Genomic DNA, 23,531 nt, shown 5'->3' with positions numbered 1-23,531 from the left:
TGTCCAGTTCTGAGCTCTCCAGTTCAAGAGAGACAGGGAACTGCTGGAGAGAGTCCAGCAGAGGCTACAAAGATGCTGAAGGGCATCTCGGTGAGGATGAAAGACTGAGAGCCCTGGGGCTGTTTAGCCTGGAGAAGAGCAGCATGAGAGGGGGGCTGATCAATAGCTAAAGGGTGGGGTGCAAAAGGAGGATGGGGCTAGGCTTTTTCTAGCGGTACCCAGCGATAGGACAAGGGGCAGTGGGCACAAACTGGAGCCCAGGTTCCATCTGAACATGAGGAAAAGACTTCTTTCCTTTGAGGGTGCTGGAACCCTGGAGCAGGCTGCCCAGAGAGGTTGTGGAGTCTCCTTCTCTGGAGAGATTCCAAACCCCCCTGGATGTGATCCTGAAGAACCTGTTCTGGGTGACCTTTACAAGGGGGGTTGGCCTGGATGATCTTCAGAGGTCCCTTCCAACCCCCACCAGGCTGTCAGAATGAGGTAGGAAGTGGCATAGGTGGCTGTGGCCAGACGTGTGTGTGTGGCCAGTGTTTGTGTGCACATGTGCAAGCACCCAGATGACTGCTAAGCAGCACAGTGTGCTCATGGGAGTCTGAAAGTTTATCCAGTTTGAGACTTGATTTCCATATTGACTCAGTGAGCAGGGAGAGGATCTTTGTAGTTATAACAAAAATACCAAATCCATTGGAACAAGGAACATTCTTGCAGCCAAGTAAAGCAAACTCCCTGGTGAGTTATGCTAGGTCTGCTCTCTTGGGCGGCAGGAGAGAGGGGGAGAATCTTGCACTCAATAATTTATGGATCCATAAAGATTTGGTTTTGTTTGTTTGTTTTTATTCTTCTTTTTTTTTTGAGCAAGCAATAATTATTTGGAAATTAAGGCTAATTAAAAGCAATACCATCCCTGTAAATGCAGTCAGTTACTTTGTCAGGGCAATGTTATGTTTGTTTCCTATGCTGTTCCCACACACATCCTAATCAGTGTTTTGCTCTAACTGTGCTTAGAGACCATACCATGGAGACAGACTCCTTTGAAAGGGAAAGTAAGTCCCAAGCAGTTGGGTGTAATAGACTGGAGTGTCTTCTGGATATTTACAGTGGATGAGGCTGTTTTATTTTTGGGTCAGTGCAGCCTTAACCTCCATGGAGTGGTTTATGGCTGATGCCAGCATTGCTTCTGGGTGCAAAGCTCATGTGAGAAATGTCTGCACGCTTCACGTACTTAAGAGGGAAGAGAGGAGCTTAAAAACATCTCCTTCATCCACTCCTTATCCTCAGTAATTGGACCAAACTTCCTCTCAAGTCTTTCCTGGGTGGTGAAAAATGAAGTGTGTGTTGGAACCCAGCTTTTTGCCCCTTCAGCTGTTGGCACATCTGTTAGTCTGCCGTGAATGAGATGCGAGTTACCATATGGCTGAGATCTTAACAACTGAAATTCTGGTGACTGCTCCTGCGAAGCCAAGCTCAGTATTTTCAGCAGCGTGTCTCTGACCAATTGATACTCACAGAGCCTCAGGTCTGATATTTGAGCTCTTCCTGTCTTTCTCAGGGCACAAACCAAAGAAGAAAATAGCTCTCTTGTTTGCCCTCAGTCTGTTTGCTGAGCGCACAGAGCCGCGCGTCGCCCTGTGCCCGGCTGGCTCTGACGCTGCGTGACCCTCGGTGCCAGGCTGTCACTGCTGCTCTTGTGTGTCAACTGCTACAGGGCTGTAGCTGTTCCCATCAGTTTATCCACAGCAAAGGGCTAACCCTGTGCTACAGACAACAGATGACAGGACTGGCTTTTGCAAACACTGCAGTGTCCAAGATGCTTTTTGATCCTTTCCTCTTGGTGCAAAGCTTTAGGCTCCGCGACAGCGAGCAGAGCGGTTCGTCCAGGCGTGTGCTGACAACATATCTGTTTGCACACATGCCTTCTGAGCGTGGAGAGCGAGGGGAAAACAGTTTGTGCCACATCTGGATGTGGACTGGTTTTGGCTAAGGCAAGGAAGATGCGTGACAAACTAAATCCATTCCTCCTGCTGTGAACCAAATAGTTGTGTGTAAGTGTTTGCCAAAGAGTTCAGATGGGCAGTTTTAGGCATTGGGCATCAAACTGCTTTGTGAACCACTTGCTCTGACATTTCTGCATTTGCCACTTGTGGTGTGTTATGACTCACAATTACTTGTTTTTTTTGCTCAATGACTGAGTTACTGAACTTAAAGAAAACAGAGCTGTGGAAGTCTCTAGTATGAGACAGAAACGAATGAGGAACCTGAAGGGTTGTGCTTCCCAACCCTGCTGGACAGAAAGGTTTCCTCTCTGTTCTGTGAGTGCAGAACCTGAGTTTGGAGCCACTAGGTGAAGTGCAGCAGGCACACAGTGAAGCAAAGCAGAAACAGAAGTGGGAATGCCTGCAGGAAAGCTCAAGTTTGGAAATCTGACAGACAAATACAACTTGGTGCTAACGAGCTGCAGCAGGCAGCTTCTCTTGTCCACAAGCACGAAACCATGGCTGTAGAGCAACACAAGGGAAGGAGCAGAAAAGTTGCTTTTCTTCCAAGGAACTCAGATCCCCATGAGAAGGTTCAAATGGGTAGACCCCTAGTTCAAGATGGTATTTTTTCTAATTCACTTTGCTTTTTGTTGTTCTTTTCTACTATCTTATCTAAGTTTCTGTTTGATTAAAGCACTCTGTTGCAGTGTAGTCATGGCAACTTGAATGACTTTTTTTTGGTGTTCTTGTTGTAGGAATGCAAGATCTAAAAGAAAACCAAACCCCAAGAGGACAAACCCTCCTGTGGCCCTCACCCAGCATTTATTCACAACAATGAGGAGTGAGTACAAAGCTGTTGATGTCTGTTTGGCTCCACAAGTTCACTGAGACTCTGCTTCTTATGCCCAGGACTGTTTGTGGGTTATGTCTTGGGGTATTGCTTTCTTTCATGATGTACATGTAGAAGAGACCACCTAAGAGTTTTGGTCACACTGAAGTTGTGGTTGCCTGTCAGCATTGACCTGGATACAGAATCACAGAATGCTAGGGTTTGGAAAGGACCTCTGGAGATCATAGAGTCCAATCCCCCCTGCCAGAACAGGGTCACATAGAGCAGGTTGCACAGGATGGTGTTCAGGTGGGTTTTGAATGACTCCAGAGATGGAGACTCCACCACCTCTCTGGGTAGCCTGTACCACTGCTCTGCCACCCTCACAGCTCTCCAAGTGAGGTGCAGTTACACTGGTGGAGAGGGGATGTATGTTCATTCCATTATTACTAGGGCACTGACTACACTACATCAATTTCCAGAGAGGAGGAGAATTAGAACAACACAAAACTTGTCTGCAGAGATGCCCAATGATTTAAAGACTTTAGAACATATTAGCTCTAATTAATGCATTCACAAACTATAAGCCAGCTCAGGTCATGTGTACTTCAGCACCTCCTAAATTGGTCAAGGCAGGTTCTACCTCGTCTTTAATTGGATCTTTGTAGCATGTATTAAAAGCAGTCACACCTTGATTACCTTAGACTCTCCTGACACATTACATTCAAAGGATTAGCTAACAGCTTCATCTCCTAACCCAGAAAAAGTGCTCTGGCTGTGCTCACCTGCTTGCAGCCACTTGTGAACTAAGGGAGAGAGCCATGGCTTATTCTTTCAGGGCACTGTTTGACGCTGGGCTGGCACACCTGCTGGGAGCTTCTTTTCAGTGGGCACTGGCTTTTTATTCTTTCAGCCCAGCAGCAGACTCCAGCCTTTTCTGGACAGTTATGGGGCTTTTTTAGTGTGTCTTTGTTACTGTCATTATAAGAAGGGAAACAGGCAGGAAGTAAGGAAGTGGAGTAGCAAGAAGGGTTGGGACACAGCCAAGCTCTAGATTAATGCAATGTGAGCATCATTTCACCATCTTCTGATACAGAGAGGTTTTCTTAGCAGTGGAGCAGAGTGGAGCCAGCACAAACAAAGGCTTTAGGGAAAAGAGGGAAGTCTGGTGGAGGTTTTCTTATGCATTTCAACTCTGATATCTCAACTCTTTCACAACAGTTACAAATCAGCAATAAATAAACTCTGAGGAGAGGAACAGGCAAGGGAGGAAGATGCATTTGTAATTGCCATATGCAGAAAGAAATAGAGTTAATGCAGAGAGAAGCACAGGGAAGCTGCCCAATGACTGCAACTGCAAAGAAGGCAGCTCTGGCCTTAAAAGTAAAGGGTCAGAGAGAAGGGTGACCACAGCTACACAGGGCACATGTAGAGGAGGGGTTTGGAAGAGGTGCTTTGTAAAAATAGTGTGATGAGAAGGGAGTTTGTTCAACCACCATTGACTGTCCCAGGCTGTTCTCTCAGAAGCCTACAAACTGCCTGCATGAGCTGGGGACATAAGCAACTTCCAGCTCTGGTTTGGTGTGTGAGCTCACACTACCATGACACTACTTTCAAGAAAGACAGAAAAACCTCCAGAGTTCCACAGTGCTCCATTTTCACTCCAGTAAACTGGTGCAAGAGGCAGTGTTCTGTGTCAGTGGGATTAAGAAGGGCACAGCCCAGCAGTTCCTGAGAAAGCATCTCATCAGAGATGCTTTCCTCCTTCCCAACCCTCCTCCCCTGAATACCCACCTGTGCCCTCCCTGCTGTTGCTCTTGCTGCTGGGCTGTCAAAATATCTCTGGTAATGAAGCAGTCTGGCCTGAGGCTACTATTACCTCCAATCCCGATCCTGCTGAGCATGACTCTGGCAGCATGGCTGGCTGTTCACACAGTGAGCACAGAGCTGAGCTACACCTGGAGAGGAAAAGCAGACACAAAGCAGTAAGTGCTGGTTGGTAGCCTTGGTGTCCTCTGAGAATGGGGAAGGCATGAATCTGGCTGGCTCAGGAGATGGTGGTGTGGCTCTTTGGCATTCTGCCCTGTTTTTTTGGCAGGCTCAGTGATTTGGTAGGGCCAGAGCTGATGCTTTCCATCACTGGTGTGATAGTGTCAGAGTAATTCTGTGGGAGCAGGGAGAGGAGCTGTTCAACTGCAGACTTAAAGAGCTAAGCACCCCAGCTTCCTTGGGGGAAACACCATGACTCAGTGGACACTACCCCAGCTGTTGAAAAACCTGTTCTATTATCTAAGGTTTTCTTGTGCATAGGACAGAACTTTGCTGGCATGGTTTTGGACTGTGAGAAACTCATGCTACAGACCTGTTCCCACAAGGTGAGCAAGCCCAGTGCTAGAGATGCAGCTGTGCTGACAGAGTGTTGTATCTGTCCGTTTGGCTTAGCTGGGGCAGAGGCATAATGGTGCATGGATGGAATCTCTGCTGCAACCCTGCAAAGAGAGAGAAGTTCTGGATTAGTTTCTGAACATTTTACATGTGCCTGGGTGTCTCCTCCCAGCCTCAACCTGTCTGTCCTGTAAAGGGGCAGGGCCTGCATCTGCAATGAGTTTTTCAAACACTTAGCACAAAGGACCTTTGATCTCAGTTAGAAACTCAGAGGTTTGCTGTCACACATGTAAATGACAAATACACATCTAGGAAGTTTCTTCTCCTTTTATAGGGGGAGTAATGGAGGAATGTCCAGGATAAGTCATTTACCCATGAAATGGGTGATAGAACAAAGAGGGAAATCCTTCTCTCTTCACTTTTTAGACCTGTGCTCGAAGCACCATCTCTTTGTGTAAAATGCTCTACAGCACAGCTAGCTCTCTGCAGTTGGTGGCCTGAGAGAAACAGAAGGTGCAGGTTTTGTTTCAATCCAGCATGCTGTGTTCCACAGGTAGAGAACTAAAGGTTGGAAAATGATCTCTCTTTGCTGTGGTAGTGCCTCTGTGAGCAAATGAAGAGTCGTAACTTTCACTTTGCTGGGTGCCTTGGAAACACACGACAGAAAGAGATGGTGATTTGTGCCCCCAAACCTGAAAACAGGTTCCAGTTCCTCTGTGTTATTTGCAAAGTGTACCTGGTTCACTCTCTCTAACCACATGTGCGTGGATTTGCTTAGGACTCTCTGATCTGCTCTCCAGTGGTGAATCTGTTTACACTAATCCTGAAAGCTCTGTTGTTAAGAGACTGGATCTGAATAACTTTAGACTCCTGCTGTTGAACTCAAGACATCCAGACAGAGCTCTTGTTCTTTATTACAGCAGGGAGGGAGGACTTGTTAATAACTTTTAGTGCGTGCAAGAGACTGAGAGAATCAACCTGGATCTGTGCAGGCCAAACTTTACTGAGTTCTGCCAGAACACACTGCAAGTGTTTGAGAACCCCTACCTGGTCCAAGCCATGAACCAGCCTCATGCTGAGCCACCACCAAGCAGGCACCTTCTTCTAGTGCTGGACCTCCTGACAGCTTGGCCAGTGCACCTATGGCATGACTGGCGTCAGATGTCTTTTCCAGGAATGAAACACAGCCAAGTAGATGCTGCCCTTGTAGACTGAAGACTCAGCATATTCTCTTCCCTTGTGACTAGGTCCTGATTCGAGTCCAGCTTCTTTAGAGGTAAAAAGCAAGTGAGCTGATGTGCAGTGAGAAAACCCCATGGCCAGTGAGAAGAAATCAGTCTCATGAGGCCAAGCTATAAAGAGGATGGAGCCAGAGGACGCCTGAAGTAGTTTTCAAGCCCTTGCAGAGAGCTCAAAGCAGGTCTAGGGGTGCCAGGCATGAAGATCTTCTGGGAGCATAAGAGCAAGCTGTTCTTCTCACTGTATGGCCTCCTCACCTAAGCCCTATCCACAATCCTCTCACACACTTGCACAGAGAATGCCTGTGCCTCCCAGAGCCTCTCCTAAGCATTTTCCTTGGTTCATTAGGTGATAATAGAAAGTGATTTTTCCCCTGTCATCTTGAGCAATCAGAAACATTAAGAGTAAGAGCCTAAGCCTGAAAGCCTAAATGAGAGGGTTTGATGGGTGTGTGTATCTGCCTCCATGCTACAGCAGGAAGCAAGGATGGCTCCCAGAGCTTGCACTGCTTGAGCATAAACAGGCAAGAAACAGGGATCGTGGTCAGGTAGAATCAAGGGGGAACAGATGTTTGGGCCTTAGATTTCATTCCCAGATCTGCTGGACCCCGGAGAGTTGGTTTCCTCTGCCTTTACCAGTATGAAGCAAGAGCTTGTCACAGAAGTGGTCTGTTGGTGGACTTTCTGTAGTGAGAGGTACCCATAAGCAGAAATCTAAGGAGGGCAGGAAACAAGGCCTGTAGGATCTCAGGCGCTTGGTGCACAAATGTGAACTCCTGAGTTACTACAAGCATTGTCCTCAACTAGGTGCTAGGAGGTGGTGTTGTTTCTCTTTGTCTGGGAGTGCTCTGAGATCGTCTGGGAGATGGTGCTGAAGTGGCAGGGGCTCTGAAACTACCCTACTAACTCTGTCAGTGGCAGGATCACGGAGTGGTGGGGGTTGGAAGGGACCTCTGAAAATCATCTAGTCCAAACCCCCTACTAGAGCAGGATCACCCAGGAACACATCCAGGTGGGTTTGGAATGTCTCCAGAGATGGCAACTCCACAGCCTCTCTGGTCAGCCTGCTCCAGTGCTTTGCCACCCTCAAAGGGAAGACTTTTTTCCTTATGTTGATGTAGAACCTCCAGTGGTCCAGTGTGTGGGGTGTATTGCTTGTGCCGTGTTTAAGGGGATAATTCGTCTTAATTTCCCTTCTAGGTGGGCTTCTCCCTGCACAGTCCATCCTGCTGAGCATCCAAAGGTATGGAACTCCATCTTGTTGATGTGACAAATCTCTGCAACAACCGCACAACTTAATTTTGGGTCACAACGTCCTCCCGGGGCAGCTCCACGTGGACCTTGTGCCTTGTCTGCCACATCTCATAATGGAAAACAAATGTATCCCCTGTGTCTCCCAAGCTTTGCTCGGTCACTAAAGACTGCTGGAGCTTGGTTACAAGTTAGGTGCAACGTTGCAAGGGTCACAGGGGGGGCTTTGCCAAGAACAGCGAGCGGCGTGGGGGGGGATACAGCCAGGAATGCGGCGGGATGCCGTGCCCCCCGCGGGAGCCGGGGGAGCCCCGGGCAAGCCCCGCTGTGCTGGCAGCTGCCGGCGCTGTCCCCGCCGCCCGTCGCTCACCCCCTCCTTGTCCCCGCCGCCGCCGCCGGCGCGGCGCTTGCGAGCGGCTCCGCTCTTTAAATGGGCCAAGTTGGAGAAGCGGCGGCGGGGAGTGGGGAAGCGCGTTCGGTCAGAGCCTGAACTGTGCCGTGACTTCTCGGCACCGATCGATAACGCGTCTGCCCCGACCGGGGGGAGCCTGGCCCCGGCGCCCAGCATAGGGGCGGGGGTGGGAGACGTTAGGGGCTGGGGGCAGCGGTGTGGCGAGCGAGTACCGCGGCTGTGTGTGTCCGTGCATGTGTGTTACAGCTATATAGCCATAGATCTCTATAGCCATATACGCACCCCTATAGATAAACGCAAAGTAACCCCCTGCTTTCCAACATTTCGCGCAGGAGTGGAAATTAAACACCAGCTGGCAGTGAGCATAAAGGCTTCGGTGGGAGCGGGGCCAGGCTGCAGTGTGCAGGTGAAGGTGGTTGGGTGGCTGGGTGGGCGGCCCCGGGGAAACTTCTCCGCCCGGCTGTCTGGAGCCCCGCGGGCAGCGAGCAGCGAGAGGCGGCACCGGCCGGGGGCCGCGTCCTGCCCGCGCCCGGCGGGCGCCGGCGGCGGCGGCGGCGGAGGAGGAGGGGAGCGAAGGGGAGGGGTGGCGGCGGCGGCGGCGGCGAGGAGCAGCGCTTAATTTTAATTACTGCATATAAATAAATAAACCAGGTGTCAGTTTAAAGGAAGGAGTAAGGGGGTGGGGGGAGAGGAGGGTGAAAAGAAAGGGGGGTGGGTGGGCTGCGGGGAACCCTCCAAGCCTGGCGAGAAGGTGGGTCGATCTCGGGGAATCAATAAGCTGCTTTTTTTTTTTCTTTCCTTTTTTTTTCCCTTTTTTTTTTTTCTTTTTCTTTTTTTTTTTTTTTTTCCTTTTTTTTTTTTTTTCCTTCCCCTAAAACCAAAATAATGTCTACGGCAGCAGGGACCTCTCCGAGATGTCAGGTATTAGTCCGGAGGGGCAGATCTGCGAGCCACACAGCAGCTCTCGGGTCCACGGTACATTAGGCTCTCCGTGGGAGAGGGATCCCAGACAGCTCTGCTGGGGAGCCAGCCCAGGAGATTTGTTAGCGGGCTGCTCCGGGGGATACCAGCCACCTCCGGCACCCGAGCGCCAAAGGTGCTTGTGGTGTTGCTGCTGCTGCTGCTGCTGCTGCTGGCGCATTTCATCCAAACTCCAGCCAGAGCGGGGGCAAGTTGAACCGGAGACATTAGAGCCACTGTGCTTTGGAGAGACGAGGGCGCACGGGGAGCTCAGCAGCACCATGCCTGCTATCAAGAAGGAGCGACTTGACAGGGAAGAGATGGCCCTGGCAGCTTTTAACCAGCCCATGGAAACCTTACCTGACTATCTCGCCCCTCTGGCCGCCGCTGCCATTCCGGTGGTAACCCCGCACCCTCCGGCTTACGACCAGATCTTTGCCCACCGCGCGTACCTGGGCTTCCACGAGACCCACCATCCCCACCCCCACCACCCCCACCACCCCCACCACCTCCCCGAGGACCTGATGCTGGAGAGGTTTTCCTCCATCCCGGATTTTCAGCCCTTCTTTGACAACGGAGAGCCTTGCATCGAGGTGGAGTGCGGGGAGAACAAGGCGCTGCTCTACATCAATAAGTTGTGCCAGGGGAGCAAGGGACCTTCTATCCGGTACCGGGGAGAGTGGCTCACCCCCAACGAGTTCCAGTTTGTCAGCGGCAGGGAGACAGCCAAGGACTGGAAGCGCAGCATCAGGCACAAAGGTAAAGGCAGCGCTCGGCTTGTGCCGGCTCCCCGCTCTTCCTCAGCATCCTCCCTCTTCCCCCCCGTGCTTTGGGAGCGGGATCCGAGGGAGGGGTGGGGGAAGAAGGCTGAGTCTTGGCAATGAGGGGAGAGTAGCTCAAGGACCTGATCTCGTATGGCCGTGTCCCCCTTCTCCGCACACCCTTGCTCCCTCTCTACCGCATCCCCTTCGCCGAGCGCCCCGATACCGGGCGAAGTTTTCCGAGCGATTTTGGAACAGTTGTTTGGGGTGGGTGGGGGTGATGATGTTGGGGGGGTGGGGTGGTTGGAGGGAGAGGTGTGGGGGTCTCTTCTGGAGGGAAGTTTAATTTCTGGCGGGCTGAGGTTTGAATACCAGGCAGATGGCTGGGTGCGGGGTGAACACCGCGGGGGGCGGCGGGGGCGCGGAGCCGCCTGCCCGTGCGTGCTGCCGGCGACGGCGGGGAGCGGCGGAGGGGGAGCGGCACCGCGCAGCTCCGTCGCGCCGGGTGAGGACAGGCCCCGGCGGGGCGGCGGGCGGGGCGGGCAGGGGGGGTGTTCCCCTCGCAGTTGGGTGGTGCGGGACCTCCGCGGAGCTGGCGGCTGCTGACGGGAGGGAGCCTGCCCTGCCTCCATCATCTATCCCATCCCTCCCTCCCTTTCTGCCCTCCCGCCCAGCGCCGCAGTCCCGGCACCGGAGCTGCTGGTGCCGGCGGCAGGTGGAGAGCGGGGACCCGGCTGCCCCTGCGGGCCGGGGGAGCGGGGAGCGGGGAGGGGGGGGAAAGAGGAGAACTGATGAGACACGTAATGAGCTGAGAGCCGGAGGTGCCAGCCCGGGGGTCTGAGGAGCTATTAGGAGGTGACTGACACCTCGCCTTGTTTATTGATCGCCAGAGAAAAGGGGAATAACTGCGGGGGCTGCGCTAATTATCATTACTCCGCTCATCTCTTCTATTTCTTTTATTACTGGGCTCTCGGCTGCCTTCGGGAAATCCCAGTGTCTCTGGGGTGAGTCAGGAGGACCGAGGTGACACGGACGGGGACGCTAGCATGGCTGTTCCCCGGCTCGGGGCTGGCTGCGCGGGTGGCGGGGGACAGCGCGGAGCCCCTCGCGGGTGCGGAGGCTGCGACTGAGCCCCAGGGTGCGCCGCCGGCATCGGTTCTCTGCAGGCTGCGGGAGAGGTGGGGACCAGGTTAGGCAGGAGCCAGGCAGGGTTGCGCCGGGGCCGCTCTCTTTGGGTGTCTGCAGGGGAGAAAGTTCGGTGAAGGGGCAGGCGGGGGTGGGGTGGGGGTGCAGGGGTGGGTGCTGCGGGCAAGGGGAGGGATGTTTGTGTGGAGGAGACGCGTTCCTCCCGCCCCACTGCCCTAAATACTTTCCTTGTTATTAAGGTGCTGATCCTTTTTCGTCTTTTTCTCCTTTTTTTCTCTTTTGCATTCAGGGAAAAGTTTGAAGACTCTTATGTCCAAAGGAATCTTACAGGTACATCCTCCAATCTGTGATTGCCCTGGGTGTCGAATTTCGTCTCCAGTGGTAAGATTATTGTTAAACTATGTGCTTTAGTTAAGACATCTCCCCTCTCCTCCGCCTCCCTCCCTTAAAAAAAACCCAAATCCCTTTGCTTCTGTGATCATGAAACCGTGATCTGTGAGGGCTGGGAACTGTCAGTCACTGAGGCTTTGCACTGCGAGTGTACCTGCAGCCGAGTGAAGGGCTAGCAGAGGAGTTTGCAGCCAGAGCAGAAGGGAAGAGCGGTGTTCGACCTGAAGGATGCAACAACACACTGTGTGGTTGTGGGGTTTCCAGGGGGAGCTGTCGGTAGGCAAAGTCATGCAGCAGCCTCTTCCCTCAGCTTGCCCCCTCCTTTGCTGTGTATTGTGCAGAGGTGTGAACTGGCTAAATAAAGTGGAAGGGAATTATATTTGCACCCACACGTTAGCCACAGTTTGCAAACCATTAGTGAATTGTTAGGTAAACTGAAGGAGGAACAAGCTCCAAACCTGACAACTTTTAACAACATTCATGTCTCACCTCACGGTTAGGACTTACATAGATCTTTTCTTCCCAGTATTTGAGTTCCTCGTGGTTTCTGCTGTCTGCCTTTACCCTGAGACTTTCAAAATCACCAAGATCCTCAACAACAAAGGTGTTGATGGCTGTAAATAAAAAGCTCCTGAAATCAGAGGAAGCTAAGGCTTTAAAAGAGTTCATCATGTGAGTCATGGTAAAGGAAGGGGTTAAAACCAGTTCATCATGTGTAAAAATAACCATAAAGTAGAGTAACATCTAAACTGGATGGGGAAGCTGCTGGTTTGTGGAGCTTTTCTTGGTCTGGAAAAAAAACCACCATGACTTAAAACATTGTCAGCAGCCCTGCAGAAAGAGGTGCAGCTGGAGATTTACCTCCTTGTGCCTGCTGAAATCAAGGACTTTTGTTGCCTTTTTTGAGCTCAAACGGATGATCTCCCTGTGCATGGTCCTGCATGAAAGAGTTGCATGGTTAAATTGTTTCTGCATAGTGTTTCCATGCCTGTGAGCTCATGTGTGCAGGCACACTCACGTGGGAAGGGGCCTAGGGTGATCATCACCGGTGACATGCATTGGGCAGGGTGCCACCTCCCCTGATGCCATCTCTTGGGTCTGTTCGTGTAGCAGCAGTCTGTACCAAAGCAATAACCGCCCCGTCGTGCTTACCAATGCTAGTTCTGGCACAGCATTGCTGTGGTGGTTTAAATCTAGCAAACCAGACAGACTGCAGGCTGGCTCTTTGACCAGCTGGTGTGGTTGATCTGAGTGTACCGGGCAAAGTGCGATGCGGTGTCACAAGTGCCGCTGTGTGAGGTCTGCGTCTGCTTCAGTTGGCAGTCCTGTGGAATCAGAGGCCGACGGGCAGAGATCTGCAGGCCAAAGTGATGTGCCACCCTTGCTGGTGGCACTGAGAAGTGTTTGGCCAGATGGCACTGTCTGCTGGTCGCTTTCTAGGTACCAAGTTGTCTTAGATGGTCACCAAACTGACACGTTGTGCTGTCGTTTCATAGCTGCACAGGGACGCTGTGCTTTCACAGGTGGGAAGGCAGCTCTGCATGAGGCAAGCCTCTCTTAAGAGAGAACTGGACTTGAGATGTTCAGATAGAGGAAAAGAGGTTGGCATAGTTTTGGGAAAGGAGAGATAGATCCTTCTGGACTTGTATCTCTCCTCTTCCCCAGCTGTTGGAGAGGGTTTTCTGTCAGAATTTGCACAAGGAGGACAAAACCCAGCAAGAGGTTTTCCCAGACCTCAGTTTCTTGGTGCTTGCTGTGTTTTCTGTGCTGTAATCAGAACAAATGCCTGACCAAAGGAGAGTTTCGCGTTTGGAACCCGAAATCTTCTGGTAGTGCCTTGTCAGAGCCACATGCACTGCACGCTCAGAAGTTACACGAGGAAGATACAGAATCAGGCATGGTTTATCTTTCCCCAGTTAGTGATCAGTGGTTTAAGCACCGCTGGGATCAGAGGCTTGTTTCTCCTCAAATGTAGAAACGATTTGTGTTTTATAGTGTGGGTAGGTAGTGACTTGCAGTGCCTGGGTCCTTGTGCTGCTGTGTTACCACATGGGGGGGCGTGCAGATGGATATGGAGCTCTCCTGTCGGCAGATGGTTCCAGTGATCCAAAATCAGTCCTTGGACAGCGGTAATAGGCCAGAAAATTCGGGACCGTTGGATTTGTACCGTGGCGAGCCAGCTGCTGGTGGGGTGTGCACATCTTCCCCACCTGCAGGGGCTGGCCTTGCTTTTTCTTGGGGAAAGGTGGCATCCGATTGCTCCAGCCCTGCCAGCCTTCTCCAGGCAGCCTGGCAGCAGCAGAGGTTGAAACAGCAGCGGCTGAGCTGGGGCCCGGGGTCTGGGTTACTTTTGGGGTCAAGGATGGGAGGGGGTTGATGTGTAAATCGCATCGTGTCACACGGCCGGCTTGCAGACCAGCTCTTGAGGTCCCAGAGCTTTGCATGATGATCCCCCTTTTCCCTCCCCTGACCCGTTCCCCTCCCGTCCACTCCCCGCAATAAAACCCGGGCCGCCCCCAATTCCCAGCCCCCGTCCCGCCTCGGTCAGCACCGAAGCAGCCGGGCAGCTGCCCCCGGGCCCCCCTCACCCCCGGGGCTGGCGCCGGGCCGCGGTGCCGGCAGTGCCGGGGGGCGGGGGACGGACACACACGACACGATCGGCGCCCGGCCCCCGCCGAGCCCGGCCCCGCCGCCCCCCGTCGCAGCTCGTTTGCTGCAGCTGCAGACAGCGGCCGGCGCCGGGCCCAGCTCCGCCACCGACCGCCGGTTTCCTGCGAGGCGGGGGGGGAGCAGCCGCGGCGCGCCGGCCGCCCTGGCGCCTCCTCCCCCGGGCCGCGGCCGCCCCCGCGCCGGCAGCCATCAATCAGCGGGGACCCGGGGGCGAGAGCCGCTGCCGGCCGTGGGGAAAGGCAGGGACATGCCGCGGGGGGAGAGCCCGCTGGGCTGCTGGGTCGCTCCGGGCTGGGGGGGGGTAGTGGGGTGGGATGCAGGGAAGACGCCCTGGGGGATGCAGGAGCGTCCTTTTGGGCTGTCGGGTTGCTTCAGGCTGGGGGGGATGCAAAGAGAACCACCCGGAACGGGGGATGCAGAAGGATCTCTTGTGGCTGCTGGGTCGGTCTGTGCAAGGAGTGTCCCCTGGGAATGGGGGGGGAGGGGGATGCAGGAGGGTCCCTCGGGCCTGTCAGGTCGCTCCGGGCTGAAGGGGATGCAAGGATGAGCCCTGGGAATGAGGGAGGAGTGTCCCTTCTGGGATGGGGAGGGTATCCCCAGGGCCGCCGCAAGGGCAGTCATCCCTCCTAGTCAGCATGGCACAGGATGTGGTTAGGGAGCCGTTGCCTGCACGGCTCGGTGCTGTTTGCTTCTCTCCCAGGCTCTGCTGAGGTGGGGAATGGGGCACTGCATGCTCCCTGCAACACCATGTCTTTCTGGAGGGTGACCATGACTTCAATTTTCCCACCTTAGTAGCCTTTGCACCCCCGGGTGTTTCAGATCTGGAGGGGGGACGTCTCAGTCTTGGGTCTGGCAGCGGTCTCAATCCCTTCATTTTTGGAGCACAGGATGCCAAGTGTTCACAAAGTTGTCAGATGTGGACAGGGGTCTCCCACCATGTTTGTGCTTGTGAGTTCTGGGCAGACACAGCTTGTCTCATTTGGAGCCCTGGCTGGCTTTCCAGTCTCTTCTGGTGAAACCCACTCACTGTGGGGTTCCCTCTGTACCCACTGGAATTCCCTCTGTGCTCCTAACACCCCTCAGGCATTCTCTCCATCCCCACTTTAAAATCCATACTTGGAGCTGGTTTTGAAGCTGTGCTCACTGGTGAAAGGCTGTTTAGCCAGCAGGAGGGGGAAACTAATGATCTTGAGAACAGCACTAAAATCTTTATTGCTGACCCCAGAGATCTTAGATTTGCAAAGTCCAGCATCACATCACCAGCACAACAGAGGAGAGGCATCCTGAGGCAGGCTTTGGTTGCTTCCCTTACCAGGCAGAGTGTGACCTTACCGTGTCTGTGTGTGTCATACTGGTCATGCTGCCCCTGAAAGCATGTTAGGGCTGGACATCAGCTGCTCCTCATCCTGTTTTCCCATCTTTACATGGCATCCTTTACAATGAGTGAGATAGGACACTGAAACATGAATCTGTTGTGGTCTGTAAGGGTCTGTGGGGGTCTTTCAGGGTCTTTTAGGGTCTATAGGGGTCTGTTTCCAGGGGGATTGTGGATGTTCCTTCCCTGGAATTGTTTTAAGGCCAAGTTGGATGTGGCCTTGAGCAGCCTGGTCTAGTGGGAGGTGTCCCTGCCCATGGCAGGGGTGTTGGAGCTAAATGATCTTGAATGCCCCTTCCAACCCAAACCATTCCATCAATCTTTGCTCGGCCAGGGTGTCTGTTTGAATGGCAGCCTGGTTGGGGTTTAAGATCAGGGTAAAGCTGTTGTGATCTGCCTGTATTCAAGCAAAACAAAAGGCACCATCAGGTCTATTTTTCTTCCCCCATCTCCGTCATTGCATGTCAAGACACCCGGTAATTGTGCAGAACTCGGTCAGTGGCAGTGGTAATTCATTTGCTTACTTGGGGCTGTGCTTTGCTCTTGATTTGATTTAGATGTGATTCGGTTTATTTGCTTCTTTTTGCCTTTCCTCGTCATAGTTGTTGTTTTCTTTCGATGCCCCTGAGGTTAAGGCATTCGTCCAAGACTTTGTCAGGGGTGGAAAAAGTAACTATCTGCTTGCTTCAAAACTAAATGCCAGTAATCAGCAAAATCTCTCTTCTTTAGCCCAGAGATTTCTGAGCCTTCCTCTGGCTCACTGTTTCAGAGGTGCAGGGGTGGAAGGCAGCTCTGCAACTCTCAGTGATGCCCTCCTGGCAACCAGCCTCTCCACCACCTGGAAAGCCAGGAAGAGAGCTGCACAGGGTGAAGGAAGGGAGATTCTGGTCTGTTGAGTAGATCTCTCTATTGTGGGTTGCAAATCCAGAGGCCTGCCCAAAGAGGGGGGAGTCTCCTACACTGGACAGAGAGCTTTCCTATGAGAGGAGGACTTTGTCTGTGGAAAAGTTAGTTGGCTGCCTGCAGAGGCAGGAGTAAGTCTGAAATCTTGCATGTAGCTGACTAGATTTGGGCTCCTTTCAGAGCTTTTGTGGACTCCAGAATTGGAGCTGGAGAATCTTGGGGTTTATGTTTTCTTAACTCTGCCTTTGTGTCTCTGGGGGCTGCTTGATGAATGTGGAAAAAGCCCCCCTGTAAAGCAGACTCACAAACCTTTTTATCCCCCCCCTCTCCCCCCAAGGTCTTTGGCACACACTATTGATTTTTATTTGTGGTTTCATGCTCATTGTTGCTTTTAATCCAGCACATTTAATTTAGGTTTGTTTGTTGGAGTTGGGGTTTTTGTTTTGGTTGTTTGGTTTGTTTGTGGCTTTGTTTCCTTTCTTTTTGTGTGTTCTGGGTTGGTTTTTAATGCACTTCCCTTAGGTGATTAATGGAGAGTGTGTGTGTTGCATTATGAACTGCTGAGTTAAACTTGGAAATAGGAGTGCCTTCAAAATCTGTCAGATTTGTAGAGAAAACTGGGGCTAAGGTGTGTTGAGCTCTTAAATGGGGCAAGAAACTCAGAAATCCATCCAGTGCTGAGGAGAGTTAGAATCATAGAATCAACAAAGTTGGAAAAGACCTCAAAGATCATCAAGTCCAGCCTGTCACCCAACACCTCATGACTGCTAGACCATGGCACCAAGTGCCACATCCAATCCCCTCTTGAACACCTCCAGGGATGGGGACTCCACCACCTCCCTGGGCAGCACATCCCAATGGCTAACAACTCTCTCAGTGAAGAACTTTCTCCTCACCTCCAGCCTTAACTTCCCTTGGTGCAGCTTGAGACTGTGTCCTCTTGTTCTGGTGCTGGATGCCTGGGAGAAGAGACCAACTCCCTCCTGGCCACAACAGCCCTTCAGGTAGTTATAGAGAGCAATAAGGTCTCCCCTGAGCCTCATCTTCTCCAGGCTAAACAACCCCACCTCCCTCAGCCTCTCCTCACAGGGCTTGTGCTCAAAGCCTCTCCCCAGCCTCGTTGCCCTTCTCTGGACACGTTCAAGAGTCTCAATGTCCTTCTTGGTTGCTGAGTTTGAGTGCAGCTTGTGATGCTTTCTGGTCCAAGGGCAGTGGAAATACTTATGTCTGCTTCTCTCATGGAAGAGTCCCTGAAATCAACTGCTCTTGGGTCATACAGCACCTCACAGGGGGAACCTGGCAGCTTGAGATGGATGTCAGAGGTGCTCCTAAATGTCTTCTGTGTCCTAATGGTCTTCAGACTGTGCTCATGAAGAGGGCACACTGCAACTGCATGGTGCTGTCCACCATCAGAGGTTCAGAAGATGGATGTTGCACCAGCAGAAGGAGCAGTTCCTAGTTTGTGCCAAGACAGAGCAAACCCAGATCAATGGCACTGAGAGTGCCAGCACAGTGCTGAAGGATTTAATTTTGTGGGGTATTAATTACCCTCTGCAAAAGGAAAATGTTAATTGGCTTGCAGTCTTGTGAGTGAACAGCAGAGATGTGTAAGCAGCTATGGCTTGGGAGAACGATTTTCTCCTGCAGTGGTTGCAAGGAGTTCTGAGTGGGAGAGGTTTGTTGTAGTGCAAGAGCTGTAGTGAAGATTCCGACCCTTCCAATGAGCAACAATGAGAAGCTGAGTGCTGAAGGTCTTGTGTGAGGGAAGGACAGAGGAGGGAGTCCATCTGTGAGTTTGGTTTAGTGTTTGTGAATGATGTGCCAAGAGGGTGAGAGAATATTTATGCTGAGGTTGGCCTGGATGAGGGATTCTGCTTAGAGTAAGCAAATTGTCTCCTGCTGAGATCCCATAAAGCCTGCAGAGGGTGGGTTCCTTGTCCTGTAGACTTGTGCATGGTGTTGGTTCCCTGGACAAGCCAAGTCAGTGTCATTCCTGGCACTGTGCTGTGTTCTCTGGGTGGCTCAGTTGGAGAAGGAGGCAGTTTCCAAGCCTGCAGCCCCCATGGGAGTCAGTGTGGCAGGATGCAGGGTGGCTTTGCAGCTAGCACTGCTTGCCTGGTGACTTGTACTGTACTCCACCAGGTCTAGAGAGTCTGTTGGTGTGAGGAAAAGTTGAGGGTGGGAAGAAAGATGGATAAATATCTGGAAGCAGAGAAAGCAACATCATCTTGTTAGCAGTGTGTCAAGGGCAGTGTAAAGGTGAGAGAGGAGAAGTAATTTTGCTGTCAAAATTATTTAGATATGTCATTAGACTGCTTAGGGCTGTCTCTGCTGCTTCAGGGCACAGACTCCTGGTTTTAATTTGCAGTGGTCTATGTCCAAACTCTCTGGCCTTACTCAAAGGGATCACTGCTAATTTGGAGCCTGGTGGCAAATGCCTTTGGTGAACGTGGGATCTAAGTGGCAGAGGTGACTAAAAGGATCAGGATGAACTCCCTCATCAACTTCCTTCATTTGTCTGAGGTTTAAAACTTTTAACTAGTTGGAGTCTGCAGAGATGATGGACTTCTCCAGCTGCTTGTGCTGCTTCAGATGTGGGACAGGAGAACAGAGAAGCAGTTTCCTATTGGACCCAGGCTTTGGAAAAGAGTTCCACTCTGGTTTTAATGAAGTAACGAGTGGTGACAATTTTGTGCTTGCAAAATCACTTTGTTTTGTCTATTTCCCCCCCCCCCCTTTCTTCTGTCTTTGGTTATTTTTGTGGTTTGCTTGCTTGCTTGTTTGTTTCTTCTGCATTGTCTTAGCCTGTTTCTGTTGTGCACAGTCTGCATCCTTTAATCTGGAGGAGATTGTTGCTTGGCATCTATGTTTTCTCTCCCTTCTTCCTCCTCTGTATTGAAATGCATCCTCTTGTATTACTCAACAGCTGAATAATCACAATTCTCACCAGCTCAGGGCACTTTTCTGTTAGGAGATGTTGTCCTTCCTCTCTTCTGGTCAGTGTCAATGAAAAACTCATGACAGGGCTCCATGTCCCAAATGTGTGTTTTCCACTTGAGGGACATCTCCTGAAGAGGAATTTATTGTTGCAGAATCATGTGCCCTTCACTCCAAGAAGGACATTGAGATGCTGGAGAGGGTCCAGAGAGGGGCAGCTAAGGTGATGAAGGGTCTGGAGAACAGGGCTGGTGAAGAGCAGCTGAGGGAACTGGGGATGTTTAGCCTGGAGAAGAGGAGGCTCAGGGGAGACCTCATTGCTCTCTACAACTTCCTGAAAGGATGTTGGAGTGAGGTGGGGGTTGGTCTCTTTTCCCTAGTATCAGGTGATAGGACAAGAGGAAATGGCCTGAAGTTGTGCCAAGGGGAGGTTTAGGGTGGAGATCAGGAAAAATTCCTTTCTTGCAAGAGTGGTCAGGGATTGGAACAGGCTGCCCAGGGAGGTGGTGGAGTCACCATCCCTGGAGGTATTTAAGAAACCTGTGGCCATGGCACTTGGGGATGTGGTTTAGTGGCCATGGTGATCTTAGATTGACAGCTGGACTCGATGCCTAAGAGATCTTTTCCAACTGAAACAATTCTATGATTCTGAGGACACCTTTAGCCCTCCTGCTTTACTCTGCCAGTGCTCCTGTGTGAAGGTGGATCTGTGTGTCCCACCTCCACTGCTGGAGCAATGCATTTCCTTTCTTGTATTTTTGGCTCTGTTATTTTAACAAAACCAGTGAGAAGAGAGAGGAAATTACACATTCCCCTGGGTCATAAATGCAATCTGATAGGGGATTTTCTTGCAACATGTCTGAGGACAGGGAGGGATGGATGGAGGGAATTCCCAAGGGTGGAAAGAAAGGTTCCTGCTCATCTATTTTGCCTTTGCTCAATGTGAAACTTTTAGCTTTTGGTGATTCAACTTTATTCTGCACATACATACTAAGCCACACGGTCTGGGAATAACTTTCCAGCCCAGGTTTTGCCCTGATCTTTGATTACCTGTATGAAAATACTCCTGTACATCAAATCCCTCCATTTAAAGATGTCCAGATAGCTTCAGTCAGTATGTAAAGTAGGCTTTTCTGATCTTTCCTATTTTCAGCTAGAATGCAGCTTGTGCAGGCTGCTGGAGGCTGTGTCTCACCTTGGTGTCATGCCCCCAGAGCTGCTGTGCAGGGAAATGAGACTAGGAGCTCACCCAGACCCTGGTTTTCAGTGGGAGGGATGCTTGCCAGAAGAAGGTGATGTTCACCTGCACATGTGCTGCTGCAGCACCTTTTGTCCTGTGTATTGGCTAAAGTTGCTGTCTTTCACCAGCACAGATGCAGAGCTCAGCTCCATGAAAGTGATGCAGGAGCAGTGTCGAGGAGCAGGAGGTCAGGTTGTGTGCTTCAGTGCCAGCTGAAGGCAGTTGGGTTTGTGAGTTCTGCAGCGATTCCCACTCATGTAATACAACCTGAGCCTTGATTTGGCCTTTTGTTTTTTCACACTGTAAAATGGAAAGAGAAGAGATGACTTTGTGCTGTGGTTTAATCCATGTTGGTAAGAGTAACAACATCTTCTGCCTGCAGATGGAAGGTGCTGGGCAGTCTCTGTTCTGCCTTGCACTGTGCCAGGCAGTTGGGAAGGTAGAACTTTCCTGAACTGTTTCCAGACAATTTCTTTTTCACAGTGAGAGTGGTGAGACACTGGGACAGGTTGCCCGGGGAGGTTGTGGATGCTCCCTCCCTGGAAGTGTTCAAAGCCTGGTGGGATGAGTCCTTGAGCAATCTGGGCTAGTGGGAGGGGTTCCTGCCCATGGCAGGAGGATTGGAACTAGGTGATCTTGAAGGTCCATTCCAACCCAAACCATTCTATGAAAACTTAGGAGCTTCTGGTGGTAGGAGAGACACTTGACAGCCTTTTGGTCTAGAAAATGCATGTTCTGTAGTGTTTCTACTGGTGACAGTGCAACAAAAGATGTGAGTGCTTGTTTGGTGCTGAGAGAGATAGGGTTAGAATAAACCTTTATTAGAATAAACCAAACCAGGTTGGAAGAGACCTTCAAGATCATCATGTCCAACCCATCAACCAATCCAACCCACCCAAACAGCTAACCCACGGCACCAAGCACCCCATTGTTGATTCAAAAAGCAGCTCTGGGGATTTCACAACAGCTTCATTTAACTTGGGCCTCTTCATCACCACTTTCTTAGCATAAAACTTTTTATTTTGAAAGCAAGCAGACCCCACTTCACCCCAGCAGTCCCCTGCCTGGGAGTGATTTACCCCTAGGAGCTTGCATTTATCACCAGGTCTCTGGAGCCTTGCTAATGCAGAGTTAGGAGTAGATCCCGCTCCGCTGGTAGCTGCTGTTCTGCCTATCTCTACCCATCAAATGGCAAAAAAAAAACACAGAGAAAGAGGCAAGCCTCCCTTGTAACCCCATCCTTTCTCTTTATCTGGAGATGGAGGTGATAGGTGGGCCCGTGCTCTGTTGAAGCTGCCTTTGCTGTGTTGCTAGGGTAACCGGAGATAGCCCCTGAAGACAGGAAAGGGCAAGCATTCCTTTCTGCTGCTGTCTGGAGCATCGGTGATTGAATGAGATTAGGTGGAATTAGATAATCCTGAAATTCACAGCGATTTGATGCCAGACCTTTATTAAATAAGTAAAAGTACCAGCCCTTATAGTAAAAAATGAATTCCTGTGGATCAATAACTTCTCCCACCATTCGTCACAGCTGTGATTCTTGAGATCTCTTTCTCTCTGACACGAAGGGAACCACACAAACATTCCTGGCTTTTTTTTCCTCCTTATTTATGTTGTGTGGTGGTTGGGTTTTTTTTTCCTTTCCCCTTTCTTTTCCCAGAGGGGACTATAATATCAATTCCTCTTTTATTTCCCCCTTGTGATTCGCTCACTTCACTCAGAAAGCACCGCAAGGGTCTTCACTGATGGTTCAGTCGCAGGCTTGGAGGATGTTAGGGGTTGGAAGGGACCTCTGGAGATGATAGTATCATAGTATCAGATAGTATCAGTCAGGGTTGGAAGGGACCACAAGGATCAGCCAGTTCCAACCCCCCTGCCATGGGCAGGGACACCCCACACTAGATCAGCCTGCCCAGAGCCTCATCCAGCCTGGGTTTAAACACCTCCAGGGACGGCACCCCAACCACCTCCCTGGACAACCCATTCCAAGGCTTCACCACTCTCATGGGGAAGAACTTCCTCCTCACCTCCAGCCTGAATCTCCCCACCTCCAGCTTCATTCCATTCCCCCTAGTCCTATCACTGCCTGAGATCCTGAGAAGTCCCTCCCCAGCCTTCCTGAAGCCCCCTTCAGATCCTGGAAGGCCACAATGAGGTCTCCTCGGAGCCTTCTCTTCTCCAGACTGAACAGCCCCAACTCCTTCAGTCTGTCCTCAGAGCAGAGCAGCTCCAGCCCTCTGATCATCCTCCTGGCCCTTCTCTGGATGTGTTCCAGCACGTCGAGTCCAACCCCCCTGCCAGAGCAGGACCATGGAATCTAGCACAGGTTGCCCAGATCCAGATGGGTCTTGAAAGTCTCCAGAGACAGAGACTCCACAACCTCGCTGAGCAGCCTGTTCCAGGGCTCTGTGTCCCTCACAGTGAAGAAGTTCTCGTGTTGAGGTGGAACCTCCTGTGCTGGAGTTTCTATCCATTGCCCCTTGTCCTATCCCAGGGTGCAACTGAGCAGAGCCTGTCCCTGTCCCCTCCCTCTTGACCCTCAACCCTCAGATATTTAGAAACATAAATTCCCTCTCAGTCTTCTCTTCTCCAGTCTAAAAAGCCCCAGGGCTCTCAGCCTCTCCTCACAGAGCAGTGCTCCAGTCCCTTAATCATCCCTGTAGCCCTCCCTTGGACTCTCTCCAGCAGATCCCTGTCTCTCTTGAACTGGGGAGCCCAGAGCTGAATGCAGTATTCCAGGTGAGGTCTCAGCAGGGCAGAGTAGAGGGGGAAGAGAACCTCCCTTGATCTGCTGGACACACTCCTCCTTAATGCACCCCAGGATCCCATTTGCCTTCTTGGCCACCAGGGCTCATTGCTGACACATGGAGAGCTTGTTGCCCACCAGGACTCCCAGGTTCTTCTCCATGGGGCTGCTCTCTAGCAGATCCCCTCTCAACCTGTACTGGAAGCTTACAATAAGAGTGGCACTTCAAAATTGGGCACCATTAATCTGCAGTTAAACAAGAAGAAGGAAGAAGAAAAGAAATGATATATTGTGAGTGGCTGGGGAGGTGTT

The 23,531-nt window shown here is 51.5% G+C and overlaps 1 protein-coding gene and 1 long non-coding RNA gene across 10 annotated transcripts in view; one reads left to right on the top strand and one right to left on the bottom strand.

Moving 5' to 3' along the window:
* Positions 1 to 369: 369 nt before the first annotated feature.
* Positions 370 to 23,531, top strand: part of SAMD11 (sterile alpha motif domain containing 11) — a 158,919-nt gene continuing 135,757 nt past the window's right edge. Inside the window, exons 1-6 of one of the 7 annotated variants that reach the window (XM_068158313.1) lie at positions 370 to 480; positions 2,732 to 2,817; positions 7,629 to 7,671; positions 8,424 to 8,497; positions 8,990 to 9,810; positions 11,248 to 11,288. In XM_068158313.1, coding sequence (XP_068014414.1) covers positions 9,006 to 9,810; positions 11,248 to 11,288 — 846 coding nt within the window. In that variant the 5' untranslated portion in view covers positions 370 to 480; positions 2,732 to 2,817; positions 7,629 to 7,671; positions 8,424 to 8,497; positions 8,990 to 9,005. Of the gene's footprint in view, positions 481 to 2,731; positions 2,818 to 7,628; positions 7,672 to 8,296; positions 8,498 to 8,989; positions 9,811 to 10,508; positions 10,528 to 10,580; positions 10,817 to 11,247; positions 11,340 to 23,531 lie in introns of those variants that run through there. The other 6 variants (XM_068158311.1, XM_068158310.1, XM_068158312.1 and 3 more) reach the window with 6 other exon arrangements.
* Positions 444 to 9,720, bottom strand: LOC137451121 (uncharacterized). 3 transcript variants are annotated; one of them, XR_010989725.1, is made up of 4 exons: positions 9,573 to 9,720; positions 5,168 to 5,294; positions 4,600 to 4,763; positions 444 to 2,998 (listed from the first exon to the last, which is right to left on the bottom strand). It is a non-coding gene; the product is annotated as an uncharacterized lncRNA (long non-coding RNA). The 3 variants fall into 3 exon arrangements; XR_010989727.1 differs by having other exon boundaries at positions 444 to 2,021; XR_010989726.1 differs by having other exon boundaries at positions 4,685 to 4,763.

Source organism: Melanerpes formicivorus, unplaced genomic scaffold, assembly GCF_026170545.1.
Source record: "Melanerpes formicivorus ecotype bairdi unplaced genomic scaffold, bMelFor1.0.p_v2 SCAF_39, whole genome shotgun sequence".
Classification (NCBI taxonomy): Eukaryota; Metazoa; Chordata; class Aves; order Piciformes; family Picidae; genus Melanerpes; species Melanerpes formicivorus.
This window is presented reverse-complemented; position numbering and strand designations above follow the sequence as displayed.